Source organism: Rana temporaria, chromosome 9, assembly GCF_905171775.1.
Source record: "Rana temporaria chromosome 9, aRanTem1.1, whole genome shotgun sequence".
NCBI classification, from domain to species: Eukaryota; Metazoa; Chordata; class Amphibia; order Anura; family Ranidae; genus Rana; species Rana temporaria.
The window spans coordinates 147683887-147706329 of NC_053497.1; the positions used below are offsets into that span (position 1 = coordinate 147683887).

Here is a 22443-nt window from a genome sequence, read left to right on the forward strand (position 1 = left end):
GGCCCCGTCACTAACTTGACATTTCTAAACAGATGACTTTTTGTTTCTGCTGGTATTGAATAGGACCATCTGTAAATAACTAAGACTATCCCAACATGGAAAATAACAGAAAACTACCAAGACACATCAGATCATAAATTAGCTTCTTGTTATACTGTATGATCATTACCTGGACTGTCTGTCTAGGAGGGGTGGTCTGATTGGCCTTAGAGGCTTCTCTGGTTTGGTTTCCTTGTCTCCTTCAGGTAAGTCTGCCGTAATGATGATTCCCCCGGAGGCGCTGCTGCTGGTGGATGTGTTGCGCCTGTGAGTCAGGTCTGACATACTGGAGCAGCGGGAGTGTTCAGAGCTGTGTCCTGTACAGGTAAAAGATACTGGTCATTTGAGAGCAGACTGGGCGATTCACAGTGCTGTAGTACTGCTAGCAAGGCTGGAGCCTAAAAACAAAAAGCCTTTGGTGTCCCATTCTTTGACTATAAAGCCCTTGTTCAAACGATGTTTGCATCTTGCAGACGCAAGTTCTGTGTGCCAAGATGAGTGGAGGGCAGGCATTGGTGTTCTCATTTACAGGGCTTCTGTTAGAAATCATGGGGTTCAGCCTACCTGAAGGCAAACCCCCCCAACCCTAACCCAGTCCTGCCGACTACCAAGGTTTTCTTGGGACCAAGAGCTGTTTTTAGTAGCTCAATGTTTGTGCTAGGAGCACACAGGTGGCGCTCTTCCAGCACATTACCAAGGCCTGCAAAGTGTCATATATGTGTAGCGTGTGGACATTCAAGCCCAGCTTTTGGCCCCTGCACATATGGGTTACTAGGGTGTAAAGGGGTTAAAAGGGGAGTTGTTGGGGTTAATCACACAGCATAGCTGGTGCTGTGTGGCTGTCACAATGTCACATGGCTGTACTGTGTCACAATCTGTAACACAGTACAGCCATAAGTTATCAAAGTCGGCACCCAACAACCATGTGACATTACATACATACATACACACACACACACACACACACACAGGGGTAGATTCAGGTAAGAGATACGACGGTGTATCTCCAGATACGTCGTCGTATCTCTGAGTGTGCGGCGTCGTATCTATGCGCCTGATTCATAGAATCAGTTACGCATAGATTTGACTAAGATCCGACCGGCGTAAGTCTCTTACGCCGTCGTATCGAAGTTGAAATTTTAGGCTGGCCGCTAGGTGGCGCTTACGTATATTTACGTGTCGAATATGCAAATTAGTTAGATACGCCGATTCGGAAACGTACGTTTGCCCGGTGCATTTTTTTACGTCGGTTACATTAGGCTTTTTCCGGCGTATAGTTACCCCTGCTATATGAGGCGTATCCTATGTTAAGTCGGGACGTCGTTCCCGCGTCGAGTTTTGAAAATTTTAGGTCGTTTGCGTAAGTCGTTTGCGAATAGGGCTGGACATAATTTACGTTCACGTCGAAAGCAATGACGATTTGCGGTGGAATTTCGAGCATGTGCACTGAGATTTTTTCACAGGCGGCGCATGCGCCGTTCGTAAAATACGTCAAATACGTGGGGTCACAGTATATTTCAATAAAACACGCCCACACCATCCACATTTGAATTACACGGGCTTACGCCGGACCACATACGTTACGCCGCCGTAACATAGGGCGCAAGTTCTTTCTGAATACGGAACTTGCGCCCTAAATTACGGTGGCGTAACGTATCTGAGATACACTAAAGTATCTGAATCCGGCCCACAGTATATATAGATATTGGTATGTTCAGGAAAAAGAATATGAAATCTTTAAAGTATTATAAAAGTATTGTTTACCGGAGACTTTGGACTGCTGGCTGGCCTGGCTGGAGTTCCGCGAGTGACCTGAATGGGACGTCTCCTCAGGGCTTGAGAGATTCTGGTCAGCTTCTTCAAAGACCCCTATGATATAAAGGAAGAAGAGAGACTTAGCTGAGGATTGGGTATAGTTTATTCTTGTAGTTAGAACACAACTGTTGGATTTGGCTTCCATCCATCGCTGCCTGTTCTCATGGGAAACAATGCAGATCCCCACATTCTCTGCTGCCAGTAAAACTACTTTCTGATTGATGATAGCGCTCCTTTGGGAACATGCACATGACTACTATAAAGGGGTGTCTGTTAAAACGCACTTATACCTCCAGGATTTTTTTTGTTGGTTACAGTCAGCACCAAACAATAAAACCAAAAAAAGGCAGATCTGAAATACTTATTTAGTCTTCTAGTAGTTCTAGTAGTTCTATTTTTCTTTCTATTCCCTTCCCCTAAAGCCTCTTCAGCACTGGTCACAAAAGGGTCCAGAATTAGAAAAAACTTTGGACAAAGGTTAGAAAACTTTTTCTTATATTACTAAGGACAATGATTGTTTCACTGAAAAAAAACACACTGTGCCTTGGCACTTGGACCCTTTGAAGCCAGCAAAATAAACCAAATTAAAAAGTTTCCTAATATTTCAGAAAAAAAAAAAAAAAAAAAGGAGAAGAAGAGAGGTCTCCGCTCGCAAAATCTTTTTGTGGAAGGTATAGGTAAGCTTTACTCTAAATCAGAATTCAAGCTAGGTAGAACAACTATATTTATTCCATTTATAAATTAAATGTATTTTACAGTAGTAAACTATTTTTAATACACAGGTTTACTTGTAGGAGTACATGAATCTGCTTTCATACGGTTCTCTTTGTAGCAGAAGCTGGAAGTGAAAATGGAAGTAGTCTGAGCCAATGAGGACCTAACTGCTTTCTATGGGGTTTATTCAAACATTGTACAGGAGGGGAGAGCACAGGAAGGACTTATTAATGTGCTGCAGTGCCTCCATTGTCCAAACACAAGCTGAGGTGGATCAGTCTTGTATAGGGGTGGCCCTCAGTTGTCAAAATGTGGCCCCTGAAGATAGATTTCACCCAATGAGGCCTAAAGCTTAATTTGAGCTCGACATGCCTACTTTAATCCAAACGTTTTGACAAAATGGCTACTGTGCTATTGTACCTGAACTGAGCAAAGCTTGCCGGCTCTTGTTCTGACGCATTGTGCTGCTTGCAGAACGCACTGTCCCCTCACACTTACAGGTCATCTGCAGCGAGGAATCCTGTCCGGGAGCAGAGACGGATTTGGCGGTGGATGGAGGTCTACAATAAGAAAGACAAAACCGTTATGTACACTGAATGATATACTGCAGAAACCGTTTATTCCATTTATTTCTCTGAAACGTTCCACCCATCATCACTAAATAATAACTGAGTTTAGTGCAAGTCCTTTTTGAGCAGGGCTAGCAGAGGAGAGATTGACAATTGGATGGCAGTTTTCTAGGCCGTCAGACGGTTTCTACATGTGCACTTCAGCCTTAGCAAACACCTGTTCCTAATATATACAACTGAGTCCGCCATTGTGACGCGACTGTTTTAAAAAAAAAAAAAAAAACAGAAGTGATTCAGTAATCAATTGAAAAATATTAAGGCCCATTTCACATAGCGGTCCGATCAGGTCCTGCCTGCAAAAATTGCTTTTGCAGGCAGACCCTCCATTCTCCCCTATCACACACATCCAATCCGATAAAAACAGACAGCAATCTGTTTACGTCCGACCGCCCATAGAGAAGAACGGGCTGTGTCTGTTCTGCATAGGCGGAGTCAACATGGACCAGTCATCCGTCCGACTCAGCAGTCAGATCCCACACTGAACTAGCGGACTCTGTCCCGTGTAAAATGGGGCTTATATTACAGTAGTTCTAGCAATCACAGCTGTCACTGTGACCCAACTTACGTCTTGAAGCAGGGGTCTCCAGACAAGAGGGACATTCCAATGGTTACCTGTATAGGATAAAGGAATAATAATTACACAATTGATTACACCAACAGCAAATATAATCAGACAGCAATCACAACATTCCAGGGACATTAATAAAGAGACCCTTGTAATACTATTTACTTCAATAAAAATCTTACCATAAGATTATATGTGAATTAAATGTATGTATGCATTATGCTTACTTGTAAAAGCCTTCCTTTTGTAAACATCCAAAGCCCAGAGTCGTTTGCTGGGTGCTGCTATCTTGTTTGTGATGTCAGCAGCCCCAGCAGACTCAGAGCGGTCACTCAAGAATATTCTAGTGTATTCCTCTTAATTCTCCCATGGCAGGTACATTAAAGGTTATGCTGTGTGATGGAGGAGGGGCAGAGGAACAGGGCCAGGACACTCCCAGAATAAGAGAAGGCTATGACATGGAAGGGAAGAGGTCATGCTAGGTAACAGATTCTTCCTGGTGCAGTAACGTTTTATAGCAAGTTTAAAAGCTCATTGCAGGAGAGACCATGTCTCTGGAACGCCGTCTGTCTCTTCTAGCTTAGACATTGCCTTGGCTGACCACAAATTTAAACAATTGGTCCTGGTCCATCAAAATCCCAGAGGTGATAACCTTTCGGATGCAGTATCTAATTAGCTAACGGCCTGGGTGTGGACATCGAATTCTTGATTATAGTTTAAAGATCTAAATATCTAATATTTTTGGTCATCAGAATTCTGTTCATTTGGAGAGTTACAGATTGTGTTTAAAGCGGGGTTCCAACCACAATTAGAATTTTTTAAATGTATGTCCTTTCATCATGCGTTTTTATAATATAAATCTGGTCACTTACTATTTTACAATCCGCCGCAGTTCCGCATAGTTTTATAAACTATCTTTTTTTGAATAACTATGTCCACACCGTTGTCATTTTGCTTGTGGGCATTGTGAAGCCCACAAGCACTTACTTCCTGGAAGTCTTGGATGGGGAGTTATAATGGGGTAGCGCACTGCATCCTGGGAAATGATGACACACATTTCCCAGGAGCATTAGAGGGAGATGTCAGGATCCTAGGTGATTCCAAAGGCATATTTTGTGGGACTGCATAGCAACAGGCATTTCCAGATGAGTAAAACTTTTTTTTTCTTTCTTTTTTAGGTCTAATGAGCACAATAACGAAAACAACATTTTGGGATGGAAACTCCACTTTAAGTGCTGCTGGGAGAGGGGTTATGTCCACCGGGCCAGATTGTCTGGGACATAGGGGAATCGTCATAGGTTTTGTAGTGCCGACATAGCTCATGGTCATTATTGATATTTTCTTGAACTGTGAATGATGACGTTTTTTTCTGTTCCAATTTCTTTTTACGATTTATACTAAAATGTTAAACTAAAGATTATCCAAAAAAAAAATGCTCATTAAAAAAAAAAGTAAATAAAAATGTGTTTCTTGCAAGGAAAAACACAGCATTTAAAATATTTGAATCTTCTGCACTTTTACCTGCAATTTAACCTGGTGACCAGGTCTCTTTACTATAGTAGAAGTCTCCATTAGTAAATGCACCGATTTAAAAAAAAATGTAAAACATGTGTAGCAGTAGCACAGGCAGGTACAGATCAGAAGTAAAAAAATCTATAACCATGGGCTGGTTCCTACCAGATGCTTTCCAGGGCGCTTTTAAATGGCAACCAGTGCTTTCGACCTGCTGCAATTTTTACATCCAGGAGAAAATGTGTGTAAATGCACCGGAAGGAACATTGTCCTAATAAAAAATGAAGATTTCTAAAAAACGTGTGTAAACGTGTAAGCAGAAATGCATCTGGAAGGCTGGAATTGTGGTGTAAAAACAAGCCAGAAAAATTGGATTTTTGTACTCACCGTAAAATCCATTTCTCCGAGTTCATGGTCGCACACAGCAGCATTGACCTTAGGGTTATATACCTTTCCTTCTAGGAGAGACTAGGCAGAAAAAAACAGCACTTTAAGTGTTAAAAACACTTCTCTTAGTACAGCACCTCCCAAGGGATGTGTCCCCCGGGTACATCCCACTCTCTGGAAGCATCCAGCCTCAGTTCGTAGACAAGCGGTACAAACAAAGGAGGAGTGAGTGCTGTGTCCGTCCATGAACTCAGAGAAATGGATTTTACGGTGAGTACAAAAATCCTATTTTCTCTTCCATTCATGAACAGACAGCATTGACCTTAGGGACGTCCCCAAGCAGTGTCAAAAATTTCGAGGGGTGGGAAAAAAACACAGCAAACCAAGCTTCACCCCAAACAAACCAGAGTTCCTCAACAGAGGAACTTCAACCTTAAAATGCCGCCTGTAAAATCTTGCGGCCAAAGGAGGCATCCGAAGATGCACTCACATCCACCTTGTAAAATTTTGAGAAGGCGTGGATTGACGACCAGGTCGCCGCCTTACATACCTGTAAGACAGATGCTTGATGACGGAAAGCCCAAGAGGCACCAATCGCCCTGGTCGAATGCGCCGTGACCTGAAAAAGGTCCTTATGGATGACTAAGTAGGGCACCTTGCAAGACAAGGCCGCCAGTTCAGATACTCGCCTGACCGAAGTAATTGCCACCAGAAAAAACACCTTCTGAGACAGAGTCAACAAGGGAATCTTCCGAATGTCCTCAAACGGAGCTTCTTGAAGCGCCGAAAGAACTAAATTCAAGTCCCATGGAGGTAGTGGAGGACGCACAGGAGGGGCCACATGCCGGACCCCCTGCACAAACGTATGCACCAAGGAGTGCGCCGCCAAGGGTCGCTGAAAGTAGACAGCTAGAGCCGAGATCCGACTCTTAACCGTACTTAAGGCGAGAGCCTGATCCACTCCACGCTGTAAAAACAGCAGAATTCGGGACACCACCTATGTACGGGGTGCCCCTTCATCTCTTCACACATAGAGAAGTAGGCCTTCCACGTACGATGGTAAATCTTTCGTAAAGTGGACTTCTGTGCTCGTAGCATGGTAGAGATCACCAAGCCCGACAGGCCTCGGTCCTTCAACACCTGGCTCTCAACAGCCACGCCATCAAAGCCAGCGACTGTAAAGCAGGGTGAAAGATAGGACCTTGCAACAGAAGGTCTTCTCTCAGGGGTAGACGCCAGGGAACGTCTGCCACCAGACTCACCAGGTCCGCGTACCAGGGACGGCGTGGCCAATCCGGGGCGATCAGGATTGTTGGTATCCCCTCGGCTTCCACCCTGCGTAGCAGGCGAGGAAGAAGCTGCAGGGGAGGAAAGGCGTATATTAGGTGACCCCAAGGTGCCACCAGCGCGTCTGACGCGTCCACCCACGGGTCCCTCGATCTGGTCGGAAATCGTGACACCTTCCGATTGAGACGGGACGCTAGAAGGTCCACGTCCGGAGCGCCCCATTTTTGGCACAGAGTCTGAAACACCTCCGGGTGTAGTGACCATTCTCCTTGGTCTAGCCTTTGGTCTAGCCAATTCAGCACCCCCGGAATGTACACCGCCGACAGAGCTGGAACGTAGCTTTCGGCCCACCGGAGGATGTGCGCGACTTCCGTCGCTGCAGCCGAGCTTCGTGTGCCCCCCTGATGAGTGACGTATGCCACGACCGTGGCGTTGTCGGACTGGATTCTGACCAGTCGGCCTTGCAGACCCAGAGACCACTTGGAGCTCCAGTACATTGATTGAAAGACGAGACTCCTCCTGAGTCCAGCGCCCCTGGGCTGACTGGACACCCCAGACACCCCCCCAGCCGGAGAGGCTGGCATCCGTCGTGATCACTGTCCAGTGACACGGCAGAAACGATTTCCCGGTCCGGAGTACCGGAGATGTCAACCACCACACAAGGGAGGACTTGGTCAGTCGACTCACCCGAATCTGGTAATCCAGAGACGAAGGAAGCTTGTTACAACGTGACAGAATCTCCTTCTGTAACACTCGAGTGTGGAATTGGGCATACGGGACTGCCTCGAAAGAGGCCACCATCAGACCCAGCACCCTCATGCAAAAGCGAAGTGACGACCACTGGGTCGCCAATCGCTGCACCACAGATTGCAGAGTCTGCAATTTTTCCGCTGGGAGGAAAACTCTCGCCTCCGAGGAATCCAGGACCAACCCCAGATACTTCAGCTGCTGAGACGGTACCAGTACTGACTTCTGGATATTCAGCAGCCAACCAAATTCTCGGAGGGTCTGACAGGTGATAGACACGTCCTCTAACTCTGAGCTTGAGGAAGCTCTCATAAGAAGGTCGTCCAGGTATCCCACAATAGCGATACCGCGCTGCCCCAGCAGGGCCAGAATCAGGGCGAGCACCTTGGTAAAAACCTGTGGTGCCGAGGCCAGGCCGAACGGGAGTGCCACAAATTGAAAGTGGTCCTCTCCGATCGCAAAACGCAGAAATCTCTGGCGTTTTGCACATATGGGGATATGCAGGTACGCGTCCTTGATATCCAAGGATGCTAGGGAATCCCCCTGATGGAGCGCTGCTATTACTGAGCGTATCGACTCCATCCTGAACTTTTGTACTTTGACAAAACAATTGAGGGCCTTGAGGTCCAGGACTGGACGGACCCCATCCTTCTTGGGGACTACAAACAGATTGGAGTAAAACCCCTGAAAACTTTCCGGTGAGGGAACCAGCACAGTCACTCCCCTGACCAGAAGATCCTGGACAGCCCGACCGATCCTTCAGGCGACCCGGAGGAAGCCGGAGGTTGGAGGGAAAAAAAAAATATGTTTGGTGGACAGGAGAGAAACTATCTTGTACCCCGAGGAAACTACTTCGCAAACCCAACAGTCGGAAAGAAAAGACCTCCACCGAGCCGCAAATTTGAAGCCGGCAAATTCGAAGCCGGCCCCCCACCCGAGATGTGGGCGGGGGCAAACCTTCATGCGGATGCAGGCTTGTTGGGCTTGCGGTACCAGGTGCGCTTTTGTCCTTCAGTGGACGCCTTAGCACCCTGAAAACGTTTTCCTGCCGCACTTGGTGGGCGAAAAAAACGCTTGGTGGTAGTAAATGAGGGCCCTTGCCTACAGCGAGGCTCCTTACCCTTCCCAGACTGCGGGAGCAGAGTGCTCTTACCGCCTGTGGCATCCTTTATGATGTCATCCAGGGATGCCCCAAAAAGCCGTTCACCCTTAAAGGGCAAGTCCACCAGGGACTTCTTAGAGGACTGGTCCGCAGACCAACACTTCAGCCACACAAGGCGGCGTAGTACCACCGCGTAGGCGGAGGCCCTGGAGAGCAAGGGAAGCGTATCCAGGGCTGACTCACAGACAAACTTTATACCTTGCACTAACGCAGGTCTCGGAAGCATTCTGCGCCTCCAGCTCCTGCACCAGGGACTTAGCCCGTTCGGTAAGTGTCTGCAACACCAGAGCCCTGGCCAAAACCGGTCTCACCGCCGACCCCACCACTGTGAATAAGGAGCGGGCCACAGCCTCAGCTCTCCTATCTGCGGGGTCCTTAAATGCAGGAGCCCCTTCCACAGGCAACGTGGTAGCCTTGTTCAGCCTGGACACAGGGGGGTCCACTGATGGAGGAGATGCCCGTTTGGGGAGGATTTCCAAAAAAAGTGGGTAACGGACCGCAAAGTACTTTGGTACAGCAAAAGCTTTCTATGGCCGATCCCATTCCTTGTATAACAATTTGTCCAGATACGGAACACTTTTGCGGTGCGGGGTGGCTTGCGGAACCCAAAAAGGGACCGGCATGTCTCCGCCAAATCCTCAAGTTTTAGAGTATCCCGCACCGCAGTGATAGAGCTCCAACAAATTCCGTATCCTGCTTTGACCCTGAAGCAGAATCGTCCTCACTGTCCTCGTGGGTTAAGTCTGCATCATCTGACATGACAGAACCATAGTCAAATACAGAAGCAGCACCTGATTCTGCGTCAGAGACATCCCCAGAAGCAGGCTCAGGGAGGGGGCGCTTTTTACCCCCCTTCTGGCCACTTGCCGCTTCAATCCTGGCAACAAACGCCTCCAGGACTGCCGTCACAGCATCCAGCGAGGCCACAGGAGCAGGGGCACTAAGGGTTAACTCTGGCATTGTTGGGGAAGAAGCCTCACATGAGGGCCCTGGTGGTTCAGACTCCATGCCGTCCCACCTAAAAATGCCACCTTAGTACTGCAGACCCAAAAACGGGACCCACCGGTCACCCTCCTGGCTGATACAGAGAGCAGGGGACCCCCGGGGACTCACCAACCAGAACCAGGCTGTACCCCCCCTAAATCACAAACCCAACACCCATATAACTCCTCTGCAACCAGCTAACTTCACCCTAAAACCCATTTCCATCGAGGCCACTAAAAACATCATCAGGACTCTGCGAAATAGCACAGCGCCCAATGATATCATCCCCACTAAACTGCTGAAAGAATGTGCCGATATTTTGGCTCCAGCTATCATGCAGCATATAAACCAGTCATTCAAGGAAGGCTTGGTGCCACCCTTGCTGAAACAAGGTTCAATCAAACCAATTAAAAAAAAAAAAAAAAAAACGCCCTCGACCCCAAAGACCCTAACCATCGTCGTCCCATAACAGGCCTAAATGTCTTCTCCAAGCTAATGGAGAAAGAAGTTGTACAACGTCACCTCGACACCCACAAATTACTTAACCCATTCCAGTCCGGTTTCCGTCCTGTTCACGGGACGGAAACAGCACTGCTCAAAATATGGGATGACGCTCTCGAGGCCGCAGACGAAAGAGAATCTTGTCTTCTAGTACTGCTGGACCTAAGCGCAGCTTTTGATACAGTAGACCACCAATTATTGCTGACACGGCTTGGTGAAGTAGCCGGAGTTACGGAATGTGATTTATCGTGGTTCTCCTTTTTGGAAAACCGATCACAAATAGTGAAACTTGGTCCTTTCACTTCTGAAACACGCACAGTGTCGCCTGTTCTTTTTAATATCTATCTTCGCCCTCTTTTTGCAATCATCAGTAACCAGAAGTTACTTTACCATTCCTATGCAGATGACACACAACTTTATTTTCGCATTTGCAACAAAAAGGATCATTATCTAGGACTAGAGAAATGCCTTTCTTTGATAGAAGATCGGATGACTAAGAGTTACCTCAAACTCAATGGCTCAAAAACAGAACTCCTCCTGTTTCAGGCCAACCGAAAGATTCATCCTGCAAAAACATGGATGCCCCCGCCCATTCTGGGTCAAATTATCGCCCCTTGCACCAAAGTCAAAAGTCTAGGAGTCATCTTCAACACCAACATGACAATGGACGCACAAATAGGGTCAGTAGTGAGCGGATCGCACCATCTGTTGCGCCTACTACGCAGACTCACCCCCTTTATTCCAAAAGAAGACATAGCAGTCGTGGCGGGAAAACAATTATCAACTCCAGACTCGACTATGCTAATGCCCTCTATCTTGGACTCCCAAACTACCAAATCACTCGTCTGCAAGTCGTTCAAAATACAGCCGCTCGACTTGTGACTGGGGAAAAAAACATGAGAATCAATCTCACCTTCACTGAGATCCCTTCATTGGTTACCAGTAAAAGACAGAATCACCTTCAAGGCACTCTAACTCATAAGTGCATTGGGTGACTTGCCCCCCAATATCTATGCAAGAAACTAAAAGCTCACAATACCAATCGCATTCTGCGATCCACAATCAAAAATCTACTCCAGATACCCAAAACCAGATACAAATCCAAAGGAGAACGAAGATTTGCGGTCCAAGGACCCAGACTATGGAACGCTCTACCAACGAACATCCGGTTGGAGGTAAACCACCTGGCCTTCAGGAGAAAGATCAAGACCCATCTCTTCTGAGGGCCCAGGGAATGGATGCCAAGCGCCCAGAGGCGATTCAGTTCGCATGTGTTGCGCTATACAAGTTTCTCACTCACTCACTGCTGTGCAGAGCTAAGAGTGCCGCTTGTGTCGTTTCCTTAAAATAAAAAACTGTGGTGTTTGCGCCGTTATTCCAGGCACTAGAGGCCAAAAGATTTCTAAAATGGCTGCCGACATGCAGAAAAACAGCATGCGGGCTACAAGAAAATGGCCGCCGACATAGAGCCGCGGCTCCGGCAAAATGACGGCCGTACACGTGTATACACACAGTGAAACACAGCAGACACAGACAGCACCTTACAGTAAAAAAATACAGCACCAGTACAGCACAAAATACAGTACCCCACAGCAGCACAGCCCACCCGGCAGTAGCAGAGCCCCCCCCAGGTGGACCCCCCACCTCACAGCCGCCACCCAGCAACAGCAAAGGAGGGAGAGGAAAAGGGAGAGAGGAAAGCAGGGCGGACCCTCAGTCGACCTCCCCAGGAATGCACCAGCCAAAATCACCCTGCCGAGGCAAGGGGATACTACTTACCCGTCCTGCGACCACCGGCTGGAGGCATTCCAGACAGAACCAACGTGGCATGGCTGTCGGCCGGGCACACTGTGACACAGCCATAGAGACCGGTCATATGTGTGCCCTGGAACATGTAGTTCACCGGCCGCCCCTGGAGCAACGGGGCATGTCGTGGACGGCCTAGTTAAAGACCGACACACACGCTTGATGGCCGAACATGGGGGGACTACAAGGATCGAGATCCAGCCTGTCACCCAGTCGGCAGTTGACAGAGATCCCAGGATCCAAAAATGCAGGAGCAAAAAACAAATAAAGGCGAAAAAAAATCGCAAAAAATCTCCAGAGCACATGGACTCCAGAAAAGGCCAAGCTCTCCTGACGCTAGGCAGATTAAAACTGAGGCTGAATGCTTCCAGAGAGTGGGATGTACCCAGGGGAAATGTCCCCCGGGAGGTGCTGTACTGAGAGAAGTGTTTTTAACACTTAAAGTGCTGTTTTTTTCTGCCTAGTGGGAAAGGTATATAACCCTAAGGTCAATGCTGCTGTGTCTGTCCATGAACGGAAGAGAAATAGATACGGTAGCCTAGTTGGGTTACAAGAATGGATATCAATTAACCACTAAGAGCAGCAAATTGCTTGATAAAACAGGTGGACAAATGGCTCCCTATGAATTACACTACACACGTATCATGTAGTAGTGATCAGTTGAAGCACAGAGCCATCATCATCAAGTATTATTGTCACTTCATGCTACCTGACTAGTTGGCAAGATGGGGAGTCATTTCTTCCATCTGTTAAGTGACATTTGCTATTCCTAAAGCGCTTGTTCCCAAAAAAAAAAAGAAAAAGAAGGATTCTGTTCCTTTAAAGCATGTTATACAGCACAGTGCTTGTTCTGTGTAAGTTGGCCCCTCTGAATCACCTGAAATACCTGTCTGATCCTGCCTGGTTCTTCCCTCCCGTTTGTAAATTGACCACAGTTTATCATGGCTCTCCTGTCCTCTCCCCACTCCTTCCCTGTCGGTCATCTTGTGACAGTGCCACTCCTGCTGCTATAAAACCATCGTAAATAGTATACCAGAGAGTCAAGGAGTCACGTGAGTGCCGGGAGATGCTTTGAAACAAGGTAGAAATCAACATATTTTTTATAAAATGAATACTGTGCGGCACGTGTCCTTATTTAACAGAGGGGATATCACGATAGTGGCTTTACAACCACTTTAAGCTGGTCATGCACTGTGTGAATTTGCTCTATGAGTGGCCTTGTCATCAGCACGTGAAATCCTTTAGATTATGGGAAAATTGTAGGACAAACCATCCAATCAGATGCAGCTGCTCTTTGGGTATTGTGACAGGCGCTGGTGCCAACTATCAAAATACAATAGCTGCAGTGGAAGATTCGTCCCTCTGTACTGCATAGTGTGGATATAGGAATTTGTTAATTTTTTTTTATTCAGCCTGTGGATTTCACCAACTTTATTGGCTAACCAGTAGCAATTTATGGTGGCACGACTGGGCTAATAATTAAACTTCAGCCTAACTAGCTCTGTGTCCACCAATACCTAGTACACACTCAGAAAATAATAAGGTCCAGGAACTGGCTCTGCCAACTAAGAGTCAAAAACTGAGAAATAAAAAAAGCCTAATGACGCGTACACACGGCCGTTTTTCAGGTTGTAAAAAAATGAAGTTTTTTTTATGTCATTAAAAACGATTGTGTGTGGGCTCCAGAGAATTTTTAACGTTGTAAAAAAATGGTTGTGTGTGTGGGCTTTACCGACGTGAAAAAAACGTGCATGCTCAAGCAAATTATGAGACGGGAGCACTTGTTCTCGTAAAACTAGCGTTCGTAATGGAGATCGCACATTTGTCACGCAGTAACAGACTGAAAAAGCACGAAAACTGAAAAGCGTGAATCGTCTCTCAAACTTTTACGAACACAAAATCAGCAAAAGCAGCCCCAAGGGTGGTGCCATCCGAACGGAACTTCCCCTTTATAGTGCCGTTGTACGTGTTGTACGTCACCGCGCTTTGCTAGAGCATTTTTTTCACGATTGTGTGTAGGCAAGGCCAGTTTAAACAATAAATCGGGTTGAAAAAAATTTTGTTTTTTCTAGACCATTAAAAATGGTTGCGTGTACGTGGCATAACACCAACATTCACACCAGGAACTGCATTGGAAAAGGAATGGCACAGGAACGCAGTGTGGTTCCTGTATGATTTACATGCAGTTATGTGCAGTGCGATTTCTGTCCCATTCATTTTGAGTAGTGCATGTACTTTTTTACCATGCAATTCAGTGCAGGCAAGCGCACTGCATTTGGGGCACTGTTAACTTTGCACCGACACCCGCTTTAGATCGCAAGGTCAGTGTGAATGGAATGTGGTGTGGGAAACTGCACAGGAACGCGGGTTTCCCGCACTGCATTCTAGTGTGAATGGGCCCTAAAAGGTTAAAGCAGAGTTCCACCCAAAAACGGAACTTCCGCTTTTTGGAACCCTCCCCCCTCCGGTGTCATATTTGGCACCTTTTAGGGGGAGGGGGGTGCAGATACCTGTCTAAGACAGGTATTTGCACCCACTTCTGGGCATAGACTCCCGTGGGAGTCACACCACTTTCCGCTCTCCCCCCGGCTGTCTCCTGGAAAACACACTGGTCCTAAGAAAGAGTGGGGACCAGTAAAGGTTCGCTGTGCTACTCGCGCATGCGCAGTAGGGAACCGGGCATTGAAGCTGCAATGCTTCACTTCCTGATTCCTTCAGCGAGGATGGTGGCGAGAGCAGCCGAGAGACGAGCGATTGCTTCTCTTCTGCTGCCAACATCACGGGCGCGCTGGGCAGGTTAGTGTCCATTTTTTTTTAAAAGTCAGCAGCTGCAGTATTTGTAGCTGCTGGCTTTAATTAAAAAAAAAATTGTGTGGACCTTCGCTTTAAGTTCAGCTTTCATAAAAAAATTATAATAAATGAACATGAGCCTCCAAAGCATTGCACCTGCGATCAGTGGATCATGAGTGAAATGTTAGGCTCCCGCAGAAACTTCCTCTGTACTGGACTACAAGGGCGCTGATTACCGCACTTGCAGTCCCTTGATAACTACATGTCTGTCTGCTGCGGTGGGAGATGAGACTTGTAGTTTATTCATTCACGGATATCTGTGAATGAATGATGTGGCTGTGCAGGCAGAGCCCCACACAGCTGCACCCATTTTAAATGTGACAGCAGCTGCAGGGGAGAGGACCCCTTCATGCTGTCAAAAGGAGAGGGCTGGGAAGTAGGTGTAAAATGCAACAGGTGAAAGGTGAAACTAAAAGGTGAACTTAACCTTTAAGAAAATACTGTACCTACAAAATTGTCTCCAATATAATTTGAAAGAAGCTGGATAAAATCGAAGATCAGTAGGCAAGTAAAACAGGAAGTAAAACAGGAAGTGAATGATAATGACTAGCATACGATACCTTTAGGATAGAGTTGTCCTGTCTAGTATTTCGTGTGTCATATCCTTCCAGAAGGCAGCAGCGTACTGTGGATCCAGAACCCGCAAACTCAGCCAGGTTCAGGTCAGCAAAGCCCAGCTGTAAAGGAAACCATAATGATTTAAGAGAGAGTGAGAGATAGCCAAGATGGAGGCACACAAGCGAAGAGTAAGGAATGATAAAAAAATTATTGCAATGTACGCACACTATATATTGTTATATAAATAGGAAAAGGACAGCGCCACAGCGATTTCCCCCTGTTCGCTCCCTGCCAATGCCACAAGTTACGCATCTTAATAGAAAGGAAACAAATAAGTACTTTTATTGCAGTGTTTGCCTGCGTCACATGGTGGTGTTGGCAGGGGGTCTCTACATCCCATCACAGTGTCAGGAAACCCAGGGAGGAAGGGGCCTAAAATGGGAGGATGCTCAGCCCACAGTGTCCTTATGGCGGCTTCCTGCGCAGTGTGCTGACCAGGCTCTTCTCACACTCTCCCAGTGATAGTGCGATAATACTGGACTGATGTCCGGCCTGTCTGTCATGTGATTCATAGTAGATTCTTTACGGCTCTTCTGCCATTTGTAAACGCAAGTCACAATTCCAAAAGCCTCTGACTCACTACCTGAAAATCTGTAACCTAATACACAGGTATGAATCAACAAATACCTTCCTGTGTTGCTAGGCCGCTGTGTTTATATGCAAAGCATCTCCTGAACTGGACCCATAACATACCACAGGATTCAGCCTGGGCATTTGTGAACATTTCCAAATAGCATTATTATGAGTATAAACATAAAAAAACAAACAAAAAAAACCCTGTTTTCCCATAAATATAATGTCCTCAAGTTCTCTCTTGTGATCTAAAGCCTAGGTATCGGAGATCACATGGTCTCTGCCGACCAGGGGCATTGTGGGTGCATTCATGTCACTGGAGTAATACATAGTTTACACGGGGCTTCCTCAATTCTGGTGGATGAATGGAGTTGTGATGGGGAAAAGTAAAAGCGAGTATGGCTTATGACACACAAGCTAGTGACAAATCGCCAGCTGAAAAAGGCTGCCTGTGTGTCCCATAGAATCGCTCCCTTTATAGTCACACACAGTGAGATGTCGCTCTGGCGCGGACTACAATGCTTCTGAATTACATAGGGACAAACAGGCAACCTCTTAGCAATCCTGCCATTGCGGTTTCTGACAAACTATCAGCAGCAGGATTCCTAGCGGCAGAGTCGCCCGTGTCTCATCAGCCTATAGGCTGCTGGGGAGGGAGCATTAAATGGAACCCATTGGCTTGACCTGGATACGTTTTTCTTTAAGCCTAAAAAGTTTTGCGTACTGTCAGGATGGAGGGAAAAACACTAGAGAGTCTAATGAAAGATTTATTTCCCCCGTCTTACCTTTGAAAACGCTTTTCCACCCTTCAGTTCCTGTAACAGGAAAAGATAGATTATTATTTTCATTCTGACGCCATGAAGCAAACAAGCAGCAACAATTAGTGACAGAGATCTGTTCAGTCAGCTCCCCCCCCCCTAATCTCTTCATCCCCAACCATTATCAGAGATCACTGTGACGATTAAAGGGTTAAGACGACGTGTAGCATTATCTGTGCGCACTGCGGCCCACATCTCACATCCTGCATCACACAGGCTCAGCCCACGTCTCACACGCACAGCATCTTCTACAATGCCTCCTACTCATCTCACCCACATAAAGTCCACAGACACAATACTCCTATAATAGTCCTCACTCAATTATCAGAGTATGGCACTACTTCTATGATACAAGGGTGTACATTCTGCTTTTACCCTCACCAGGGAAAACAATATGGCCAGACTCACGATAGTGGAAAAATAACGTGTGTGACTGAACTTCTCCTATTTCCCCCCATTTCAATTTGTTAAAATATACCTTTTAATGTGATATGTTGATAAAAAAAATAAAAAAAGTTGCGGACTTTCTTTAGTGAGCTGCTTGTCATGCTGATCTAACGGCTTCAATATTTTCTGAATCACTTACTTGGAACAAACATGCAACCCAGAAATGTCAGAGTGAAGTCTGAGCTCCTGATCTGCATACTTGTTCTGTCAGTGAGAAGTACGGAAGTGATCAGTGTGACGGCCAGATGTCAGCCTACATATTTTATTAGTACAGGTTTAATGAGGAAAAGAGTAACCTGGAAACCTGCACAAACACTTCAAAGCCATTTTAGCCGTATTATAGGATATGTATATATTAAGTACCGTATTTATCGGCGTATAACACGCACCCTAACTTTAAGAGGGAAGTTTCAGGAAAAAAACTTTCCACAGCCCCCTGCGTATAACACGCAGGCACAGTTTACCCTCTATTTTCAGCGTAAAAAAGTGTGTTATACGCCAATAAATACAGTAATTGTTGAGATGCAAATATAATCTGCAAAGCAGACAAAGATTGTAGATATTTACGTTTTATTTAAAATAATGCTGCACTATGTGATGCTTCTAAGGCCTCGTACAGACGACCGGACAGTCCGCTGAAAACGGTCCGCCGGACCGTTTTCAGCGGACATGTCCGGTCGGAGATTTCTGTATGATGGTTGTACACACCATCATACAGAAATCCGCGCGTAAACAATACGCAGGGCCGCGACGATGATGCGGCGACGGGGCGGCCCTGGAAGTTCAAAGCTTCCACGCATGCGTCGAATCACTTGACGCATGCGAGGGATGGTGGCCGGTCGGACATGTACGGTGAGTCTGTACAGACGACCGAACATGTCCGACGGACAGGCTTTCAGCGGACATGTTTCTGAGCATGCTAAGAAACATTTGTCCGCTGCAAAACGGTCGGCTGGACAAATGTCCGCTGGAAACCTGTCCGGTCGGCCGTACACACGACCGAACATGTCTGCTGAAACTGGTCAGTGGACCAGTTTCAGCAGACATGTTCGGTCGTCTGTACGAGGCCTAACTCATTCTGAAGAAGTGTGAATTTGTATAAGTTGATCCTGTTAAAAGAAAATCTGTTTAATAAAAACTACCGGATTTTTAAAAAAAAGTAATCAGGAGCCGATTGCTGTTGATTTAAAGTGTTTGTAAAGACAAATAGATTTTTTTACGTTAAAATAAACATGTTATATTCAAGTGCTCTGTGCAAAGCTATTGCATAGAGCAGCCCTGAACCTCCTCTTCTGGGGTCCCCCACCAGCAATCTTGGCTTTTCCTCTTCTGTGTCTTCCCCAAAACCAAGCTGTGTGCTATGGGGGCAGATGTGTGGGTTGGATCTCAAACAGGACACTGCAGCGGTGCCATTGGCTCCCATGCTGTCAATCAAAATCAGTCAGCCAATCAGGGGAGAGAGGGAGGGGGACAGGTCGGGGCTCTGTGTCTGAATGAATACATGGAGCTCTGACTCGGCTCGGGTGTCCCCTGTAGCAGGCTGCTGGCTGAGGGGCACTCGATAGGAGGAGCAGCCAGGAACAGAAAAGAGGGACCCGAGAAGAGGAGGATCTGGGCTGCTCTGTGCAAAACCAACTGCATAGAGGAGGCAAGTATAACATGTTTGTTATTTAAAAAAAAAAAAAAAAAACAACGAGCCTTTACAATCACTTTAAGGTAAAAAACATTTCATCTTTGGAACCACTTTTTAAGTTTATGTCAAAACACCCCCCCCCCCCCCCCTTTTGTTGTTTTTTTTTTTTTGGGGGTTGTGGCAAGAACAAGAAGGGGACGAATCCCATTAGGTTATTTTCTCCTATCTGTGGAGATTTCCCCATTTTCCTGCTCTGGAGAATCAACTGGAAAGGAGGAAATTTCCCCAAAGTCAGAGGAACTCCCTTGTCACTAACAATTGTCCCCTATGAAAATCTCTCTCTCACCTCTTGCTCTGGTAACAACTCTAAAAGTTAGGTTTTCCCATCTGCTTCTGTCTTGGTGACAATAATCAGGATAAACAGAGAAGGGGGGATATTTTTGGAGAGGGGACACCCACACACACACACACACACACTAAAAACCTGCTAGTAGTTCTAACTCTACTCTTCTCTATCCAAAACAAAAATAAATACATTAGGGTTTTCTTTCACAAAAACGTTAAAGTAGAAGTGAGGGCAAAACGTTATTTTTATTTTTGGATAGAGTAAGGGAGGGTTATAACTAGGGTTGTCCCGATACCGAGCATTTGCGCAAGTACTTGTACTCGCGCAAATGCTCCCGATGCCTGATCCGATACCTGGGAGAGAGAGATGCAGCGTGTAATGCCTGTGTCTCTGTAGACGGCAGCCATCCAGTGTATAAAAGCCGCGCCTCCTCTTCGTCTGTGATAGGGGAACACTCCCAGCAAGTGAGTCAGTGTTCTGCCTATCACGGACACCCTCTCATCCTCATCCCATGGACGAGGATGAGAGGATGTCCGTGATAGGTAACTAAATCATTGCTGGGAAACCGAGTTCCTCCATTCCCGCGTTTCTCGGACATACAGAATGCCGGTAGCAGCGAAGGAGACGGCGTGTGTACACCCGGAGCAGGTATATACAGACGGAGGGGGCTGTATGAGGCGATGTGTGCTGTGTACATGTTCCTGATCTCTCCGTTCATCTCTCTCAGGCCCCCCCTCACCATGAACAGCCCCCCCCATGACGAGGAGCAATATCTGGATCAGATCCGACATATCCTCCACAGGGGGTACTGCAAGGAGGACCGGTACCAGGACCTTATCTGTGTTCGGCATGCAAGCTAGATACAGCCTGAGAGGTGAGAGAGGGGGACTACATGTCCAAGCAATTCATTAGCATTCCCTCAGATAATCGGAACAGCTGCATGTCAGTGAACTGTATTTTATTACATCCATTGAAGACCAGAGGGGTGTGTAGGGGATGGGGAGTGCCATTTGTGGAGGATAGGATGTGTGCACACAGCTGTGTGACATTACTGCAAATGGCATACAATATCTTGTGCAAAAAGTCCTCTGTATGCATGTTATGTGCCCAATATTTAAAAGCATAGTGTATTAAAAAAAGTATCGGTATTGGCGAGTACTTGAAAAAAAAGTATCGTACTTGTACTCGGTCTCAAAAAAGTGGTATCGGGACAACCCTAGTTATAACCTCAGTTTTTTTTTGTCATCTGCATTCCATTGGGGAGATTTCCCTTCACTTCCTGTCCAACAGCCACCAAATGAAGCGAGAGGTGTACCCCCAAAATGTCTGCCTAGCCTCAGTACAGGAGACAAGCGCACATTAACTGCACTTTCTATTAATCCACTAGGAGCCAGTGAGGGGCTGAACCAGCACTTTGCAGTCCGTGTTACCAAGGAACAAGTGACAACACGGCCACACTCTGAACCAGGGATATAATACCAAGCAAAACACATGGTTCAGAGCAAAAGGAATACAAAAGAACAGTCAGACCAGGGATATAATACAATTGAAGTGCGATCCCACAGACTTGCTGGCACAGCTCCTTCCCTGTCCATGATGTCATCTTGCCATTTTAGTTGTATAACCCCTCAGTGAACAATTACTTGGTCACAGCATCATACTAAATCCTTGGACCATACGCTGAGATTATACGGCTTAGCAGACATAATGGCCTCTTCAAGCATGCACCACATGAGGCGCGCCCCCCCCCCAGCAGTGTGTCACAGTTGTCATCTGCTTACCTTCCGGACGGAGACTCTACAGGTGCAGGGGTCCAGCACACCAGTGGCAGGGTTGGCACTCATTTTACAGACAAAGTTCAGTTTCTTCGTCCAGCGAACACAGTTTTCCTGTACTTCCTCCCTGATTGTGGGAAACAAGGGGACAGGTTTAGCCTCATCAACCCTGAAAATTGGTTATACTCATCAAATAACAATGTTAATACAGCAGGGAATAAACATTTTTACATAGACATTCATTTCAGAAGAAGTTCTGCTTCTACACATGAAGGGGCAGAGTCGGCAATTTTAAAGCTTTTCTAAAGGCAGAAGTTTTTTTCTTTACCTTAATGCATTCCTGGCATTAAAGATAAAAACAAACTTCTGCATGCAGCTCCCCCCCAATGCCCTCACTTAGACCTCTTTCACACTGCCAGCGGTCTGCGTTAGCAGTAAAGTGCAGCTAGTTTTAGCAGCCGAATAGATGGTTAAAGGCGTCAGAAAAAGCGGCACTTCGGCAATGGCGCTGTATACACCGCTCCTAAACATGCTGCTTGCAGGACTTTTTCTAACGTCCTACAAACGCACCGCTCCAGTGTGAAAGCACTCGGGCTCTCACACTGGGGCTGCAGGAAAGGTGTTTTTCGGGTGCTATTTTTTTTTTAGCCCTTTAGCGCCTCAAAAACGCCTCCAGTGTGAAAGGGGTCTTATACTTACATGAACCCAATCTCAATTTAGTGATGTGCATGAGAGCATTAGCCCTCTCCATCTTCATTGGCTCATGCTACTGTCAATCACTGGTAGTGAGGAGGGAGAGCCTGAGAGGAGGGTGGGACCAAGCCCCACTCTGTGCGTCAATGTAAAGCGGGTCATGGGATCGAGGCAGCATACATGCCCTCATAGCAGCAGCTTGCTATGGGGGCACTTGGCAGGGTGGAGGAACTAGGAACGTCAGCGTGGGACCCAAGAAGAGGAGGATCAGGGCCGCTCTGCAAATCTATTGCGCAGAGCAGGCAAGTAGAACATGTTTGCAATTTATTTTTATTTTATTAAAAATTACATTTACAATCACTTCGACAATCAGAAAGTTATTTTTTATTGAAACAAAGGCACGGTACAAATCCAGTAGCATGTATATAAATCAAAAAATACATCACACACAGACATTATCAAGGACTCAAAGTGGACCTTACCGAAATTTTTTCCCTGTGGGGATACAAGCGTGTTAGACCTCATATTACGAAGGTTGAGCC

General features: G+C 46.5%; 1 protein-coding gene across 1 annotated transcript in view; it reads right to left on the reverse strand.

Annotated features, from left to right (window-relative positions):
• Positions 1 to 22443, reverse strand: part of LOC120914219 (protein FAM102A-like) — an 83473-nt gene that overhangs the window by 12640 nt on the left and 48390 nt on the right. Inside the window, exons 2-8 of the mRNA XM_040324811.1 lie at positions 21215 to 21335; positions 16975 to 17004; positions 15559 to 15675; positions 3763 to 3809; positions 2989 to 3128; positions 1804 to 1908; positions 170 to 356 (exon numbers count right to left, since the gene is read on the reverse strand). Coding sequence (XP_040180745.1) covers positions 170 to 356; positions 1804 to 1908; positions 2989 to 3128; positions 3763 to 3809; positions 15559 to 15675; positions 16975 to 17004; positions 21215 to 21335 — 747 coding nt within the window. The remainder of the gene's footprint in view (positions 1 to 169; positions 357 to 1803; positions 1909 to 2988; positions 3129 to 3762; positions 3810 to 15558; positions 15676 to 16974; positions 17005 to 21214; positions 21336 to 22443) is intronic.